General features: G+C 48.2%; 1 protein-coding gene across 7 annotated transcripts in view; it reads left to right on the forward strand.

Annotated features, from left to right (window-relative positions):
- The window catches only part of TRANK1 (tetratricopeptide repeat and ankyrin repeat containing 1), an 87,369-nt gene extending 68,656 nt beyond the window's left edge, over positions 1 to 18,713 (forward strand). For all 7 annotated transcript variants that reach the window (XM_029241809.1, XM_029241810.1, XM_029241805.1 and 4 more), the window contains 6 exons: positions 2,086 to 2,189; positions 2,295 to 2,427; positions 8,774 to 8,919; positions 11,992 to 15,041; positions 16,118 to 16,216; positions 17,234 to 18,713. In XM_029241809.1, coding sequence (XP_029097642.1) covers positions 2,086 to 2,189; positions 2,295 to 2,427; positions 8,774 to 8,919; positions 11,992 to 15,041; positions 16,118 to 16,216; positions 17,234 to 17,331 — 3,630 coding nt within the window. In that variant the 3' untranslated portion in view covers positions 17,332 to 18,713. The remainder of the gene's footprint in view (positions 1 to 2,085; positions 2,190 to 2,294; positions 2,428 to 8,773; positions 8,920 to 11,991; positions 15,042 to 16,117; positions 16,217 to 17,233) is intronic.
- Positions 18,714 to 19,321: the final 608 nt, after the last annotated feature.

Genomic DNA, 19,321 nt, shown 5'->3' on the forward strand with positions numbered 1-19,321 from the left:
GGAAGAGGAAGGGTCCTGGCCTCTGCCCGCTGAGGAATCCTTCTGTCGGGAGGGATGGCGAACAGGCTGCGCTCCCGATGGGGGAAGCTGCAGAGTTGCTCCATAAGGGGGCTAGGATGGATACAGAGAGGGGTGAAGGCCTGTGGTCACCCCTGCCATCAGGTGTAAGGGAGGAGAAAACAGTTTGCACTGTTGTGTGTTTAGTCGTGTCGGGATAGTGTTTCCGTAAATATGCAGCTGCAGAAGTTGACTGAGCCCGGCACTGTATTCACTGCCCATCCCTGTTGTAATTGGCAAGGAATACTAAACACCTGGCTGTTGTTATAAAACCAAGATTTTTTTTTTTTTTCAGAGAGGGGATAGAGCAGGACAATGTGGGCAGCAGGTGTGGGTATGAAATTAGAAACCTATAAAGTCTTTCCCTTTCTCGCTTCAGAACACAGCTGGTGTTTATAGGTATTGCCCGTGGATTTCCAATTCTTTATCCCTTGAAAGATACCTTTTGAATGTTTGAATCTAAAATCTTTTGAGGGGAGTAGCACAGATGAGAATGTTACAAAAAGCCTCCCCCTCACCTGACTTTATTTTGACTCCGCTAAAGGGCTTTGGGACTCAGGAAGTATATTGTTTTTGGCTGCATGTCAGTAAGTGTCTCAGAACCACCGTACAAGTGGAAACCCTTGAGATCCATTCATTCAGCATATCCTGTGGAGCTGTGGGCCCAGCATTGCGTTTAGGTCATGGGGATGTGACAGTGGGCAGGACAGGTGTACAGAAAAGGTCACAGTGCCAGCGGTTCCCGATGTCACATGTGAATGACAAGCTGCCTCCAGAACCGCCTGTCCTAGACGGTGTGGCCAGAGAAGGCTACTTTGAGTGGGAGCCTTGAGCTGGGACCTGTAGGGTAAATGACATTAAGCAGACAGAGGAGGGATGGAAGAGCATTTCACTCAGAGGGAAGAGTGTGTGCAAAGGCCCTGTGGCAGAAAGGAGCATTTCGCGTGTCACAGGAATGAAAGGAGGCCCACGGGGCTGGGGAGGCTGGAACAGAGAGCCCGGGGAGAGAGATGCCATCCTGCCTGTGTTATCAGTAAGTGCCACTTAATCCTTCTCTTGCCCACCCTGAGGCCTAATCTCTACATGCTGGGCAGAACATGAACTTTCTACCCTGTAGTCCGTACTTGGAGACATGATGTCAGCAACTTTCTGCTGGTGGGGAGCAGGGAGCAGGCTGACTCCCCTGGGACACTTGTCTGCCCATCTTCTGTTTGCTACATACAGGTCTGCGTGTGCCAAGGATCTGGTCAGTCATCTTCTGGGATGTGTTGGGACACCATCTCTGTCCCCGTTTCTACCATAATAGGTGCACTGCTGCTGCTCTACCAACACTGCCCACTAGCTTTGGTTGTTACCAACTACAGGGGACCTATGTTGAGCCCAGAAAAGCCACTGGGCAACCTTGGGCCAGTTTCTCCATGTCCTTGACCTGAGGTTGCTACCAAATACAGTGGGAAGGATGAAACGTCTCACACGCAGCTATTGAAGATCAGATGACGGTGTTATTACGGTGACCTGTAAAAATATGTCTGATGTGCCTTTTCCATGGCTCCTAGGTGTTTCCAAAGGGAAGCTTTGAGTCCAAAGTGTTAGCTGGTAACACAATTAGGCTTTATCCTCTGGGGCTGTTTTCTCTTTTCTTTTTTAAAAATTTTTATTGGAGTATAATTGATGTACAGTGTTGTGTTAGTTTCAGGCACACAGCATAGTAAGTTATACACACATATATATCCACTCTTTTTTAGATTCTTTTCCCACATAGGTCATTACAGAGTATTGAGTAGAGTTCCCTGTGCTATAAGTAGGTCCTTATTAGTTATCTATTTTATATGTAGCAATGTGTATATGTCAGTCCCAATTGAGGCTGTTTTCTTTAGTGTTTCAGCACCTTCCTGCCCCTCCCTCACGGATTTGGCTGGGGTGAGACCCAGTGCTTTGTCTGTGAAAACATGGAATGTGTGCTTTAACTCTTGTTCCTGTGTCACCTCTGCGACCTTGCTGGAAACAGAAACCTTTGGTCTATTCCAGGTTGCCGCCAAGTGTTTCCAAAAGGGAGGTGCATTGGAAAAGGAGAAGCTGGCTCTGGCCCACAGCTCCGCCCTGAACATGAAATCCAAGAAAGTCAGCCCCAAGTAAGAGCCTCGGGGGTCATTTCAGGTTTGCTCTGAGAGAGAGCTGCAGGTTCAATCTACTGGTATCACATTCCATGGAAACTCTGTTCTATTTCCCCCTCCCAGGGAAAAGCAGGTGGAATATTTGGAACTGGCCAAGACGTATCTGGAGTGCAAGGAGCCAAAGCTGTCCCTTAAGTGTCTGAGCTACGCCAAGGAGTTCCAGCTGTGTGCCCAGCTGTGCGAGAGGCTGGGAAAGGTACGTCTGGCCCACGGCTGCTCCTAGGAGAACTGGGCTCCGTGGGGAAGATGGAAGGACCCCCCAGCCTCCACCTGTGTCAGGAAGGGCTTCTGTCCTCCCAAGAGGGAGAGGTTGGCCCTGTCGAGTCTGTGGGTGGCCCTTCTTCCTCCATCTGCTCGAACATTTAGATGGTTTCAGGGACTCTGTGTGTGTGTGTGTGTGTGTGTGTGTGTGTCCATGTCTGCGAATGTTTGCGACCCATTATTAACCACAGGGAGGCCAAATGTTCACATCAAAGGGAAGATGGGTTTTAGATTATTCCTGCCTTTTCTTTCTCCATGTTCAGTCTGGAGTCAGCCTGGGTGGACGGTCTGGCAGTTACATGGTGTTTTCTCTGTATCCCAGCAATTACTCTAGATCTGCACTGACCAATCTGGCAGCCACATGTGGCTACTTAATTAAACATTTAGGTTAACTAAAATGTAATAAAGTCAGAAATTCACTTCTGCAGTCTCACTAGCCACATCTCAGGTGCACGTTGTGATAGAACATTTCTATTGTTCTAGAAGCGCTAGTGGACAGAGTTGCTGGTCCAGAGCACAGGGCTCACAGTGTGGTCTGCAGGCTGGCACAGGCCACAGACTCTTATTATCTGTAACAAGATAAACTCCAAAGAGGAAAGTAGACAGAGATTTTTATGGCAATTTGGCATTGTTGTGACATCCGAGAGGTGATGTCTTAGTGATTCATTTTTCTTCTTTTTATTGAGATATAATTGATGTATATAATATCAAATTGGTTTTAGTTGCACAGCATAATGATACATAAATTGCAAAATGATCACCGCAGTGTTTAGTTAATGTCCGTCACCACACATAGTGATGATCTTTTTTCTTGTGATGAGAACATTTAAGATCGTTTTCATTTACATGTGTGTGGAATCTAAAGAATAAAACAAATGAACAAAGATAACAAAACAAGAGCAGACTCACTGATACAGAGAACAAACCAGTGGTTACCAGAGAGGAGTGGAGGTAGGGGCAAAATAAGTGAAGAGGATTAAGAGGTACAAACTACCAGGTGTAAAATAAATAAGTACAGGATGTAATGTACAGCACAGGGAATATAGCCAGTATTTTATAATAACTTTGTATAGCATGTAATCTATAAAAATATCAAATAACTGTGTTGTATACCTGAAACTAATATAATATCGTAAGTGAACTATACTTCGATAAAAAATAATAAAACAAAAATAAATAAAAATTTTAAAAGATCTACTTTCTTAGCAACTTTCAAATACACGATACGCTGTTATTAACTACAGTCACAATGCTCTACATAAAGCAGTTCATTTTTAAAATTTTAATTAAAAAATTTTTAAATTGAAGTATAGCTGTTGTACAGCAATATGTAAGTTACAGGTGTACAATATAGTGGTTCACAATTGCTAAAGGTTATACTCCGTTTATAGTTATTATAAAATATTGGCTATATTCCCCATGTTGTACAATATATCCTTGTAGCTTTTTTTAATATATATATATATATACTTCTAAAAATTTATTATTTAATTTATTTATTTTTGGCTGCATTAGGTCTTTATTGCTGCCCGTGGGCTTTCTCTAGTTGCAGTGAGTGGGGTCTACTCTTTGTTGCAGTGGGCAGTCTTCTCATTGTGGTCGCTTCTCTTGTTGCAGAGCACAGGCTCTAGGCGCCTGGCCTTCAGTAGTTGTGACACGAGGGCTCTAGAGCACAAGCTCAGTAGTTGTGGTGCACAGGCTTACTTGCTCCACAGCACATGGGATCCTCCCAGACCAGGGCTCAAACCCGTGTCCCCTGCATTGGCAGGCAGACTCTTAACCACTGCGCCACCAGGGAAGCCCCTATCCTTGAAGCTTTTTTTTTTTTTTTTTTTTTGATACACGGGCCTCTCACTGTTGTGGCCTCTCCCGTTGCGGAGCACAGGCCCCGGACGCGCAGGCTCAGTGGCCATGGCTCACGGGCCCAGCCGCTCTGCGGCATGTGGGATCTTCCCGGACCGGGGTACAAACCCGTGTCCCCTGCATCGGCAGGCAGACTCTCAACCACTGCACCACCAGGGAAGCCGGAAGCTTATTTTTTACCTAATATTTTGTACCTCTTAATCCTCTACTTCTGTCTTGCCCCTCCCCGGCACTGGTAACCACTAGTTCTCTAAATCTGTGAGTCTCCTCCTTTTATGTTTTGTTCACTAGTTTGTTGTATTTTTGAGATTCCACATACAAGTGATATCATACTGTATTTGTCTTTCTCTGTCTGACTTTTTTCACTTAGCACAGTACTCTCCATCCATGTTACTGCAAATGGCTGAGTAGTATTCCATTGTATATATGTACCACATCTTCTTTATCCATTCCCCTGCTGATGGACACTTAGGTTGCTTCCATATCTTGGCTATCGTAAATAATACAAAGCAGTTCATTTTTACCGTATCCTTTGTGGTGGGTTGGACGTGGAACCATCTGGTCCTCACCACGGGTGCTGCTGTAGGGTTCCCGGCTACAGCTGCTGCATTTCCTCCTGCGTCAGGTGTTATGTCCGTCCAGTAGGGAGGGGGCTGTTCATGCCTGTATGTGAACTGGAGGAACTCCTGGGCCCTCGGAGCACCCTGGGCATTGGGCTGGGTGGGGGGTGGGACCTCCTGGGAGGTTTGAAGTGTGGCCCCAAGTCAGTGTCAGAGAAGATAAGGTCGTCCCAAGGCTGCCCTCCCTGCCCCATGTTTAGTATGGGACGTGACTAGTTAGCATGTGGGAGAAGGGGGTGGAATGGGGATTTCAGCGTGTGAAGGAAGTTTGGGTCATACGATTCCAGGAACTAAAATGGTTTCTGAACTCTCCATGTTCCTTTGTCCCCCGGCCTCCATCTCCAAGGCACTCCCTTGGGCCCTAAGCAGTGACAGTGACAGGGGACAGGCCTGAACCTGTTGCTTTCCCCTCTTTGCCTGACAGCGCCCATCCCGGCTGAGCCAGAGCCCCCTTCCTTGTCTGCTCACCTTGCCTCCCCGAGGCCCGCCAAGCTCCACCTCTGAAAGCGGGGTGGGGCCCAGCAGGCCAGATGTCCGGCCGCGTTCCCTTCTCCAGGACCTCAGAGCCTTCAGGATATGGAGGCTGCCCTGGTCCTGGAGACACAGGCTGCCGGCCTTCCTCACATCCCCAGGGTTGACCACCGGTGCCAGCTCCTTCCGCCTTCTCTCGCCAGCACACTCCAGTAGCTCTGAGCCCCAGCTGGGGAAGAGTCTGGTCCCTTTCTTTGCTCAGGCCCCTCCCTGGCAGGATATTCAACCCTCAGACAGCATCAGACCTCTTGTGGTCATCCCACCAAACTAGCCAGCATGATTCAAGTTGACCATCCTTTGCAAAATCCTTAGGCCACACCGCCTCCCTGTTCACAGTCCCCAGATGTGTGCTGACCCTGGGGAGAAGGGTTTGTGAAGCGGCTGTGGGAGCAGAAGGTTTCCTTTCAGGGATTCCTCTGCCTTGCCTGCTTCCTGCCTCTCCAGAGGTCAACACTGGTTTCCCTGGAAACCTTTCAGGGCCCTTGCTCTGGGCAGCAGGAGCCCAGAGACCTGGTTGGTGGTGGTGGGGGGGGGCGCCTGCTGAGAGCCAGCCCTCCTCTCTCTCCACCCAGTTGGGTGCACGCTTGAACCTAAGGGGGCCTGCGTTCACCCTGGGGCTTTTCTTCTGAGTAGTCAGCCTTGTCAAGGAGAGGTAAAGGTGGCTAGGGGTTATGGTTATGGGGTTTGATTGATGTGGGGCAATGGGTCTAGTAGCTCCCTGGTCTGTGAGGTCTCTGGACATAGAAGAACCTCACACCTGGATCTTGTTCGTATTTTGGCATTTCGTGTAGCTTGTCTTGTTAAATAAAACCCAGCTGAGATTTATTAGAGAGTCTGGCATATGCATTTTGTTCTGTTCCATTTTGATTCTGTTTTCTCTTTGGATGTCAGGTGCAGCCAGTCGAGTTAGGAAATGAAATATTCAACAAATAGGTAGCCCCCCAGCTGCCCCCCGCAGTGTGTACCAGGCACTGTGGGCGCGTGGCAACTAACAGGCAGCAGAGCAGGGGCCTCTGCCTTTGTAGTTTTCCTTTCTAGTGTGGGAGAGAGGTGACTGAGCCAATAGTACAGAAGATGTCAGCGGGGATGAGGGCTGGGGGAGGGGAGAGGGGGTGTCAAGTGTTGCTGTTTTAGGTGCAGGCGGGGTCAGGGAGCTGACTTCTGCAGGGAGACCACGAGAACAGCTGCCTCCGGAGGACATGGCAGATAAAAGCCCCCAAGGTGGGAGCGTATGGGCGAGTTTGAAAAACAGCAAGGAAGCCAGTTTGGCCAAAGCAGAGTGAGTGGGGTCGAACTGGTAAAATGAGCCAGAGAGTGTGGCAGGAACAAATCAGGTAGGACCTTGTGGTCCATGGTAGGGACTGGATTTGTTTCGGGGTGAGGGGGAGCCAGTGGAAGGTTTTGATTGGAGGGGTGACATGAAACGAATTATTGGGATGCTCTGTGGAGAGCTCTGTAGGCAGCAAAAGTAGAAGCGGAAAGGCCAGTTAGGAGGGGTGAACAGTGGCTTAGGCTGAGATGCTACGGCTTGGATTGCCTCCATGGTAGTGGAGGGGCTAGGAAGGGGTCCTGTCTGGGAAATGTTGGGAGAGCCAAGCCAACGCAATTAACTGATAAGCTGGGCAGGAAACGTGAGAGGAAGAGGAGTGGAATATACTCTTCTGTTCACATAAACCCACCATCGTTTTATATTCTTCATCCTCTTCCTCCTCATGGCCATTTCCATTCTCTTCTCATTGGCTGCCATTCCAATGCAGTTAATATATGTCCCCATCCACGTGCATAACCGAAGAATAAATAGTATTGTATTTTCTGTACATATTTGTTTTAAGCTTATCTAAATAGCATCTTGTTCTGTTTGCTCCTTTTTCCACCCTCTGCTATGGTGTTAAGGCCCAGCCAGGTGTCTGACTACTGTTCGTATTCCAGAATGGGCATCCACTGCGTTTGACTTACCCATTTCCCTCGTGGTGAACATCCAAGTCGCCACCAACTCCCAGCTGCCACACACAAGTATTATGACACAGCGCATCCCCTTCCAGTGCTGTGAACTGCTAGGAGTGGTTTTGCTGACCCCAGGGGGTGCATGTGTTTAATTTCACCAAGCGAAAGTTAAAAGCCACTTTGCTTTCCAGAGCAGCTGTACCACTCCGTGCATGAGGGGTCCTTGTGCCCCATATCCATGACCACGTTCAGAGGGTTCTGATTTTCTAATTTTTGCAGACCTCATGGATGTATCTCACTGTGGCTTTAATTTACATTTCTCTGGTTATTAGCAAGGTTGAGCATCTTCATTTATTTGTTAGTCATTTAAGTTCCCCCCACTGCAGACTGCCAGTTCATACCCTTTGCCTAGTTTTCTGGAAAGTCTTTTTCTTGTGTTTGCAGGAATCCATTTTGTGTTCTAGACCTGTCCACTCTAGTACAGTAGCCAGCGGCCACACGTGGCAATTTATATTAACATTAACTAAATGAAATCAAAAATACAGTTCCTCGGTTACACTATCCACACATTTCCTGTGCTCACTGTTCACAGGTGCTAGTGGCTACCATATTGGATAGATAGATACAGAACATTTCCATCCTCACAGAAGGCTCTGTCTGACAGTGCTGGGCTAGATGTTAATGTTTGTCTTCTCTATGTTAACTTTATTTGATGTGCTCTTTGTTGAACAGTTTTGATGTATAGCTGACCCTTGAACAGTGCAGGTATTGGGGCACTGACCCTTCGTGCAGCTGAAAATCCACATATAACTTATGGTTGTCCCTCCATATCTGAGGTTCCTCTGTATCCTTGGTTTCATATCAGGGATTCAACCAACTGCAGACCATATCACACTGTAGTATTTATTATCGAAAAAAATCCTTGCATAAGTGGACCCGTGCAGGTCAAACCTGTGTTGTTCAAGGGTCAACTGTAATCAAATCCATCAATTTCTCCCCCAAAGTTCATGTGTTTTGAGTTTTGTTGAAGACTTTCTTTACCTCAAGGTCACAAAGATATTCTCATACATTCTCCTCCAATAGCTTTCTCATTTAGACCTTTAACCCATCTGGAACTTCCATCTGTGTATGGTGTGAGGTTGGGATTTCACTTTATTTTTCTCCCTATAAAGCAGTAATTTTCCTAAATTACCTATGTTTTAGTGTTTTTCACTAGATTCTAATAAGTCGCAGACGTCCTCTTTATTATTCATGGTGTTGGTTTACTTTTAAGATGAAAAGTTATATTATAAATACTCTGAGTAAAATTTTACTCTGTCCTAGATAAGAGATGCCGCCTCCTTCTATAAGCGAAGCCAGTGCTACAAAGATGCTTTCAGATGCTTTGAGCAGATTCAGGAATTTGATCTAGCCCTCAAAATGTACTGCCAAGAGGAACTTTTTGAAGAAGCTGCTGTGGCAGTGGAAAAGTAAGTGGTTTTATTCTCTTCCTTTCTCCCCCACATCCCCCCAAGCCCTGCCCTCCTGTTGCTCCTTGAGTAGGTGTTGTCTTGCTCTTCTGAAGTGACTTGACCAAGTCACCCTCCTTCCACTTGCGTGGTGACCTCCGTGCTGAGTCAAGAACTCCTTGAATACAGTGTCATGAGGAGAGGGGGCAGAAGAAGATGAAGGATGCATTACGAGTGTCTATAACGTGCCCAGCAATTTCATGCTTAATGATAGTTCTGTCCTCTCCACCTTTGCCTGCTGAGTTGACAATTTCACTGATGTGTGGATGGATAGAGGTCAGAGCACTAGTGGGCGGTCAGGATTCTGCTTCATCGTGATTTACTGGCAGATGCGCAGCCAGGCCCTGATACATATGTGTATGATACATATGATATGTATATAAACATGCCCTTAGTTGTAGGACACACAAGTTTCATACATGGCCTGGTAGAGCCTTCTTGAGCCTTCAGCCTAACTGATGTTCCAAAGGTGAAGTGCAGATGGGTGGGGTTAATGGATGACAAGGAATCTAGAAACAGCATGTGGTTGATGCCTGTTGGAGGTCTTCCTGGTGGAGTGTAACAGCTAGAATTGTAGAGTCTGCTGTTCTGTATTTCTGCTCAACAGCTCCTGGAAAAGTAGGCTGTGGCTTAGTTCTGTATTTTCTTTGCTTTCTACCAAATTATACATGTGACAAAATGAACATGATTGACCAGGTGTTCGAAGTTTATATTAAAGTTAGTATTTATTAAAGTATATCATATATTATTAAAAAGCACATAATTTTCACAAAGTTTGTGTAACCAACACCTAGATAAAGAAATTGAGTTTTATTTTTGGAAATGGAAAAGAAGGTGTCTAGTGCCAAGGTTGGTAATTGAGCATATTCCTTTATCCAGGTCTTTGGTTTCATTATGTGGAAGATATACACAGTGTATATGTATTAGTCAGCTCAGGCTGCCATAATGAAATGCCATAGATCGGGTGGCTTAAACAACAGAAATTTATTTTCTCACGGTTTTGGAGGTTAGAAGTCCACGATCAAGGCTCCAGTCAATTGGATTACTGGTGGGAGCTCTCTTCCTGGCTTGCAGACAGCTGCCTTCTTGCTGTGTCCTCACATGGACTTCCCCTGGTGTTTAAGCATGGAGGGAGAGAGAGACTGTGGGCGACAGAGAGCTCCCTCTCTGGTGTCTCTTCTTTTTTTGTTTTTTCTTTTCTTTTTTCTTGTTTGGCCACATTGCACGGCTTGTGAGATCTTAGTTCCCCGACCAGGGATTGAACCCGGGCCTCAGCAGTGAAAGCACAGAGTCCTAACCACTGGACCACCAGGGAATTCCCTGGTGTCTGTTCTTATAAGGACACTAATCCTATTAGATGAAGGCTCCACCCTTATGACCTCATTTAACCTTAGTTACTCCCTTAGAGGCCTCATCTCCAAATACAACCACACTAAGGGTTAGGGCTTCAACATATGAATTTTAGGGGACACAAACTGTCATCCATAACAGGGTGCCCCCTGTGACATTGATTGGGTGCTGTGTACGCTGAGTAATCAACCAGGCCAATTCCCTTGTGAGGCCATATGACAAAACCACCTGAGAGGGTTTTATTGTACTTTCAATTATTTAATCTGTTCTCACTTCTCCGGGAGAGCATTGAATAATCATAGATTTTCCCCAGAAACATTTTTTTAGGGTCTATCATTATTTTGTTTATCTTTATCAGCTTTCCTGAGGTATTCAACTGACTCTTTTTAATGATATGTTGAGTTGAGATCTAATGTCGTCAGTATTAATTGGAGCCTCACACTTGATTTTTCTGAGTGTCTTTTGAATGCTCTACATACTGTATGTAGAATTCAATTGCTAACTGGCCTGGCTCAAAATGTAATGAGGACATTTTAGATTTGAAAAGAAAATACCTAAGAAAATTTTCTTAGTTTAAGAATTGTTTTTCCTTTGGCCACGCCACGTGACATGAGGAATCTTAGTTCTCTGACCAGGGATCGAACCCAGGCCCCCTGCAGTGGAAGCATGGAGTCTTAACCACTGGACCACCAGGGAGGTCCCGAAAAATTTTTAAACTTGTTGTAAATACCCCCTACTCCATCAGCCAAAGCTCACAAGAGAGGCTAATCCTCAGTTACACCCCTTCACAGAGGGCCTGTTATATGAAGGGATCTGATATTTGTGGGATGACCCTGGGGCAGCAGGAGGTCCCTGGGCACCTCTCTGGTTGTGAGGAAATGTGTTTTGTCTCCTGTGAGAGTTCAAAAGTAAGCATGTTTCATTGGATTGTCCCAATGCCTTGAAAATTCGCATGTGGGGTATACTCACTTTGATCAGCAGAGTCAAGAGGAGCTTGACTTTGGGGACTTCGGGGCTTCATTCATCTCACACTAACTCAACCGCTTACATTCCTGGCAGAAGAGAAAAGTCACAGGTTGGTTAATAAGAGGAAGATTGATGTAATGGCTGGTGTGTCTGCAGCCCCCATCTCCACTCTTTCTCACTAATCAGGTATCAGACTCAACAGGGTTGTGAACCCAAAGTGATTAGCAAGCTTTTATGCAAGTTTAAGGGATTTTTTTCAAGGATGATTTTGGCTATGCATAATTTCTGCCTTACAGATTGACTTTCCAGCGTAATTATTACTTGCCTAGGTTGCAACTCCACTGTATTTCCTTTTTTTTCTTTTTCGTTTATTTTTTCTTTTTTTGTTTTTTATTCTTTTTTTGGCTTTTGGGAGGGGTTTGTTCTTTTGTGTGTGTGTTTCTTTTTTGTTTTTTTTTTTTTAGTATTTTTTCTTTTTCTGCAACTCCACTATATTTCATTAATTAAGCATACTATTGCTTGGTTCCTTTGAGGAATAAAGAATTAATTTTATCAGTGTAAAATGAAGCCTTGATAAAGATGCTGGATAACTTTAGGTCCTATTCTGCAGGTCCTATCTACAAGTGGTCATTTTACGTTGAGTTCTGTGCCGCATTTTATAAAGTTTCTGTTGGGTGATACTGAGTTGACATTGGTGGTGTCTGTCTGTCATTGCAGGTATGAAGAAATGCTAAGGGCCAAGACCCATCCCATTTCCAAGCTCTCCTATTCAGCCAGCCAGTTTTACTTGGAAGCTGCAGCCAAGTACCTGAGCACGAATAAGATAAAGGAGATGATGGCTGTGCTCTCGAAGCTTGACACGGAAGACCAGCTGGTGTTCCTGAAGTCTCGGAAGCGGCTTGCAGAGGCTGCCGACCTGCTCAACAGGGAAGGTCGGAGGGAAGAGGCCGCCCTGCTGATGAAGCAACATGGCTTCCTCTTAGAGGCTGCCAAGCTCACCGCCGACAAGGACTTCCAGGCCTCATGTCTGCTGGCGGCCGCCCGCCTCAACGTGGCCAGGGATTCTGATGTCGACCATACCAAGGCCATCCTCAGAGAAGCCCTGGACCTCTGCCATCAGACCAATCAAGCGTCCGGCATCGCCGAGGCCCACTTCCTGCAGGGGGTGATCCTGAGAGACTTTCCAAAGCTCAAGGACGCCTTCCTGAGGTTTGATACCCTCAACCACTCGGCAGGGGCAGTGGAGGCGCTCTACGAAGCCGCCAGCCGCTGTGAGGCCCAGCCCGAGGATGTCCTGGCCCTGGCTCCAGCGGGCCTGGAGGTCCTTCTCAGTCTGGTCAGGGCCCTCAAAAGAGTGACCAACAACGCCGAGAAGGAGATGGTCAAGTCTTGCTTTGAGTTTTTTGGGATTTCGCAGGTGGATGCCAAGTACTGCCAGATAGCTCAAAACAACCCCGGACCCATATCAAGAATCATTTTTGACCTGGATTTGAACTTGAGAGAGAAGAAAACGAAAGAGCATTTCTTGATAATGACGGACCAGGTGAAATTAGCCTTAAACAAACACCTTCTGAGCAGGCTGTGTCAGATCACACGGAACCTGCTTGGGAAGACCTACCTGGGCGTCTGCACGAGGTTTATCGTGGGCTTAAAGTGCGAGGATGGACACTGTGAAGATTTCCACAGGCCTTTGCGGCGTCATGAGGCCAAGTGTTTGGTTCAGACAAAAATACACCTGGTGGCGATCAGCGGATTGCTTTTGGAAGCCAAAAAAGTATTCCCTAAAGTCTTAGCTAAAGAACTTGAAGAAATCGATTATATTTTGTCTCCGGATAAATATGGCCTTTGCAAATCCCTGCTGAATGTTCTCTTCCCTAAGCATTTCCATCAGAGAGTATTGTCAGAAAACCCCATGGCATGCAAAGAAGTCCTGAAACCACGTTACAGATCCTTCCGGTCCTACAGGTCTGCCCTGAAGGAGTACATCCATGTCCTATTTCAAAACGAAAGGGCTCGAAGCCGCCGGGAGTCCACAGACCTGTGGCTGAGCGCCATGCAAGCTTTCCTTCTCTCTTCTAGCTACCCTGATGAGCTTGAAAAGCTGCTCCACCAGGAGGAGGACCAGTACAACCGGGAACTCAAAGCCCTCCAGGCTGAAAAAGAGGAAAGGAGCACGGGGAGAGGCAGCAGGATGAAAGGAATAGAAGGGAAATTTGGCATGCTGACGCCCAACAAGGATGATGAGAGCGTGGAGAAGACCCACCTGTGCTTCATCCGGCTGCTGGAGGATTCCATCCACCAGTTCTACGTGTGCAGGAACCCAGAAGACTACAAGAGGCGCTTTTTCCGTTTCATGAACGTCCTTGTCAAGAGGTGCAAAGAGCCACTCATCCCCAGCATTGGGAACACGGTGGCCCTGCTGGAGTTCCAGTTCATCCACTGCGGGGCGGTCCTGGCCCGCCTCTGGAAGAACGCTGTCCTGTGCCTCCCTAAGAGCTACATCGCACTGTTGCACTACTGGGAGTTCCTGTTCAGCAAGAAGGACCGGGAGCCTGGGGATGTGTTTGCCATCATTCAGGAATACAGACCCAAGGACGTGACCAGAGCCATTCAGGATTTCCGGTTCCACCTGTCCTACCTCGTCAAGGTGCTCTGCGGCCGCGAGAACAAGAACTTCAATGTCCTGCTCGATGCCTTCAGTGAAATTGACTACCTGGTGTCCGGGGAGGCAGAGCGGACCCTGGTGCTGTGCTTGGTGATGCTTGTGAACACTGAGGGGGTGCTGCAGCCGTCATGCAAGCCTCTTCTGTCAAGCCACTTCCAGGAGATCGAGGCCAGGCTGCAGTTGATGAGCATGGACTTCCCGGGCCGGGTCCCCGAGAGGCTCCTCAGAGCGGTGAAGCGGGTGCAGCTGGCGGTCAACGTGAAGTCTGTGGTGGAGGTGCTGCAGGACCTGCTCTTTGAGCGGGATGAAGAGTACCTGATGGACTGCCACTGGCAGTGGGACAGCGGGCACACCAAAGGGACCACGGTCCGAGGCCTCTACCACGAGGAGGTCAGACTGAACCGCCTGTTCTCTGAGGACCCCATGGGCTACTTTGTCGAACCCGAGTGCGAGGTAGGTCAGGACGAGATGGAGGAGCTGACCTTGGAAGACCGGGACCATCTCCTTGCCACCATCCTGTCGCAGAAGCAGCGGAAGGCCTCCCTCCAGCGGAAGCTGCGGAGGGCGTACCTGGTGGTGTCCCTGTGCATCAGCTGGAGGAGGAGAGTCGGGGCCCAGGCCGAGCACTTCAGGGAGGAGGGCAGGGAACCTGGGGCTGGGGGCTTCAAAAAGGCCGATGTGGACAGGACCCAGTGCGACCTGTGTGGGGTGAAGTTCACCCGTGGGCCCGAGAACTATTTCGGCTCTGATCAGGCATTTGAGGGAGCGGCTCCTGAGGCTGTGGCCCTTTCCGGGGCCGAGCTGGAAGACGAGCAAGGTCGGGAGAGGAGCAGTGAGTCTTACGAGCAGCACATCCGCCTGCAAAGCCACCAGAGGCAGCAAGCGGCCTACCAGAAGTACTCAGACTTTTTCCACAAGAAGGTGGACTCGGCTATTGATGAAGGCAAGCTGGTGGTGCAGGACATGGAGCAGAACGTGTGGGTCCGCATAAACCTGGGCTCCAAAGAGCACAGCCACGTGTTGCAGAGGAAGGTCCAGGAGAACATCAAGAAGGTCTCGGACACGGTGGAGGATCTCTACAGGCGGAAGGCCTGGGCTGGTGGTAAGGGCCCTCAGAAGTGGGGTGCAGATGGTGTCAGAACCTGGGCTTTGAGAACACATGTCCGACTCCAGTCCTTTGTAGTGATGTCTGACCTGGGGATGATGGAATCTTGGCATTAGCAGAAATACAAGTGAGGACCATGCGTTCTCCAATTACAGCAAAGCCCCATTGTTTGGACCACCCCTCCCACAGTTAACAATGTGTCATCATCTTGGGTCAGGACGGTTTCCCCTGGCACGACAGACAAGAAAAATGTTCGCTAACCAATTCTATGTAGAGCATAGAGGGGGAATGTTTCAAGTCTTGAGGAAACTTTTTTTTTTTTTTGTGGTACACGGGCCTCTCACTGTTGTGGCCTCTCCCGTTGCGGAGCACAGGCTCTGGACGCGCAGGCTCAGTGGCATGGCTTACGGGCCTAGCCGCTCTGCGGCATGTGGGATCCCCCCGGACCAGGGCACGAACCCGTGTCCCCTGCATCGGCAGGCGGACTCTCAACCACTGCGCCCACCAGGGGAGCCCTTGAGGAAACTCTTTAAACGTCCCCTGATTCATTCATTCAGTGATTGTTTCTTGAGCACCTACTATGTGCTGAACCCTTGACTAAGATCTAGAGGTACGTAGCTGATCTCTTCCTTTTAGGAGGGTCCTCACACCATACCCAGTGTGAGCTTTTAATAAGAATTCTTATGTCGTCTGTGAATCAGATTTCCTCTGACATCCTTATTAGCTACATCTTAGCAATGCTGAGTGGAAGTTATGTATAAAATCAGTGAAATTGCATATTTTTAAATCATTCTAGAATTCAGACACTCTGGTTTAAGATAATCACTGTTTGAACAAAAGCTTCCTCGAAAGGCTTGCTACTGGCAGTGTCTCCAGACGGGCAGGACTGGTAATCAGGCTGGCATCTACTTGTGGTTTCTGCTCCTGGTGGCAGACAGTGGCCTTATGCTGCCCCTCTCCACAGGGGAAGCAGAGACGAGCTCCCAGGAGCTGGGGGCTTTGGCTCTAGTACTGAGTGTCCTGGTCCCTACAGCCGCCCTTTCACTCAGAGCTCTCGTTCTTTGGTTCCCTAGCGGAGGAGGTCATGGCTCGGCTGGTCAGCGTCCTGATCCTGTCTGTCAGGGATGCGCAGGAGTGGCTGAGGAAAACAGAGCTGCGCTTGAAGGAAGAAGGTGAGGAGTCCTTCACCCCAGGGTGAGGCTCTGGGTCTTGTGGTCCTTGATTCTGCTGGCTCCCAGGTCAGTCTGAAGTAGGGCCGCCTGTGATGTGAGCAGTCACCGCCCCCAGTGACTCAGGTCAGTAGTGATAGAGTGGCTGGGTTCCCCCATCTGACTGTGAGGGCTGTTATTCAGGGCTTGTGCCAGTTGCTTTTCCAAAAACATTTGCCACTCATGAGCTGTTATCAGTGATGCTCTGTCACTACTCCCATGGTGGGCAAAGTGTTGCAAAGCCATCCCTAGATAAATGTTTGCCTGTGCAAACCATTCGTGTAAGTCCATGAATATGTATTGAGTGTCTAGAATGTATCAGTACTGTTCTGGGCTTGGGGATATAAAACAAATTTGTGAACAAAACACATAAAATCATTGGGGAAACTTGCATACATCTTCCTTCAGAGGGTTTAAGGCTGGTGTATAGTGAGTTGGGTTTCTTTCCCGACAGTCAGCCTTATCTTGCCGAGTTCTATTTGATCTGGAAAGTCTCCCCCTCTTGGGGAGACCTTATTTCTTCTTCCTCCCAGTATCTCACCTGCCCCAGATTGCCCTTCTGTGAGTCCTCATAATCCAGAGGCTGCTGGAAAATCCAGACCCCCGAGCTGGGGAAAACTGGAAATGTCTGTGCCAATAAAAAATCTTTAGATTATAGTCACTTCTGGCGCTATGACTTTTGTGATTGTTTCAAACAGGAGAATATAACTGGGATACCAGCTCAAGGCTGAGGTTGATTTTAGGCTTTGTTTGACAGATTTTTCATTTAAAGGGCCTCTAAAATAAGGGCAGAGGAACTAGCCTGTAAAAGAACATTCTGGAGAAGGGTGTTTACTTTGGCTCTGCCTGTTTTTTTTTTTTCTTTAATTTAAAACAACGATTACAGAGACATCAGGTTTTACTAGGATGTTATATGTTGCAGTAGAGTGAAAAAGATCACCATTCTGCACTTCATTTCTGTTTTTTTTGCTTTTTAAACAGGTGTCGTTCAAGAAGATGATTACGAAAATGAAGTGGAAGACTTTGGTGAGCTCCGTCCCAGAAGGCGTTTTCGGAAATGTGCAAAGTGGAGAAAGTAGTAACGTCCACCCGGCTGCTGCTTCCTAAACCTTCAGGACGTTCCATCCTGACTTAGAATCCCGAGTGCTGGGGCAGATGAGGAGAAGAATATACATTAGCATAAGAAGTGGCGGGAGGGGTCTGACAATGCCTTTGCTTTTCATTCTTGTCATTTCTCTCTCTGTGGTGGCTCAGGGTCTGACTGCTCCCTCAGAGCAGGGGCCTCTTAAGTGTTTTCCAAGTTCAAGTCCAGCAGTACTCGGTCCCCCTAAAAGAGGCTCAGGCGAGAGGAGTCATAGCTGGAGGGAACATTGGGATCCACCCCCCGAGGCCCCCGGGTTCTCTGGCTCATGATCACCATGACACTGGTCAGTAAGTAGCAGGGACATCCCTCACCTCAGAGTTGCCACTGCCCTGGCCCGGTCACACTGCCCCCGGATCCTCTCATCTCTGTTCATGCTGCTGGCCACCCCCGACCCCAGGCCACACTCTGGTCATCTCTGAGCCCACCTGTGGCTTAATTCCTTCTGTTATATATGTTAGCCTTTTCTCTCGGTGGCAACGTTTCTGCCTGCCTTCCCCCCATTGTTTGAGACCGTCCTCAGCTGCCCGTGCAAGTCGCGATTAGACTACCTCAGGACGTAGTCAAGAATGCCCCATTGTCTTCTGGGCGGCCAGCCTCAAGACCAGCCCCCTAGAATGAAAGGCTGGGGGGTGTTGGCGGGAGTTCCCAGCCTGTCTCTCCAAGGTGGTCCCAACTCTACCTTGGCTCTGGTGCAGACATTCCAAACAGTGTTTTGTATGTAGCCCTCTACGTCTGGTTTCCTTGGGTCTCCCTGGCAAGTTAGCTGTCCTAGCTTAGCTTGACATTCCGATGAGTTTTCCCCCACTGAGCTCTCCACGGGAGCACCAGGACCTGCAGAGCTGGAGGTTGGGGACAGATAGACAGAGGGGAAGCCAGCCTTGTGGTGCCCATCCAATAGGATTTGGCCATGAATCACTGCCCTGTGGCCAGCAGGTCTGGGAAGAAGAAGGGGCCGTGGGCCTGTTTGCGGGAGGCCGTTGCTGCCCACTGAGCCTTCGGTATGTCCCTTTCTGGAAGCTCTTCCGCCTCTCTCATGGTCACTTCCCTCCCTGTCCCCCACCCTTCAGCCCGGCCTGGTGCCAAAGGTCAGGCTCACATGGGTCCATCGCTGTTTCATCCTCACCACAGAACCAGCCTTCTCCCCGTGCTGCTGCTGCTTTGGCTACTCTTTGTGTTTTTCTTCATTGTCTTCCTAAATGACTCTGTTTCCTTGAAATGTATGGTATCTAATTTTTATTAGTTTATAGTTCTAATTTTTATTCCAGGTGTTTTTATAAACTTTACTTGCCAGGAAAAAAAAAAAAACAATCAAATCTTGCTGTATTATCACATTTTATAAAGTTAAATCATTTCTCTTACATTTCTCTCCACTTGTTTATTTCTCATCTCTACTTAGAGAGTAAAGGGGTAAATCGTGGAGCAGGTTCTTTCTGGTCAGCTGGTGAACAGAAGCTTGCCGTGTCTTCCGAAACTGAGAAATCCAGGGGCCCACAGCTGCAGCCGACTGCACCATCTCTTGAGGGCCTGCCTGTGTAAATTCTTTCCCTTTGGGTGTTTCCAAGCAGGCAGGGTGTGGACTGGAAGGGGTTTTGTCCATGCCCCATAACAAGAACATTTCTCTTGGAGACGGGAGACCTGGAATTGAATCCTGGTCCTGCCCCAAGGAGCTGTATAGCCTGGGACAAGTCAGACTCGGTCCACACTCCCTGAGGGCTAGAATGCGGGACCACCCCCGAGGGACTGGGGATCTGGTGTGGCGGGTTTGGGGCACAATATTTAATAACAACACAGCATTGTGCCTCTTGTGCTGGTCATTTCTCCTCACGCATCTGTCTCCTTCAGGGTTTTTGCAAGATGGGAATCTGTCATTCATGGGTTCTCCAGCCATGACACCATCTTAATCTCAATGCCTAACCTCTCTCTCT

This window comes from Monodon monoceros, unplaced genomic scaffold, assembly GCF_005190385.1.
Source record: "Monodon monoceros isolate NGI ecotype Baffin Bay Population unplaced genomic scaffold, NGI_Narwhal_1 Super_Scaffold_3, whole genome shotgun sequence".
Lineage (NCBI taxonomy): Eukaryota > Metazoa > Chordata > Mammalia > Artiodactyla > Monodontidae > Monodon > Monodon monoceros.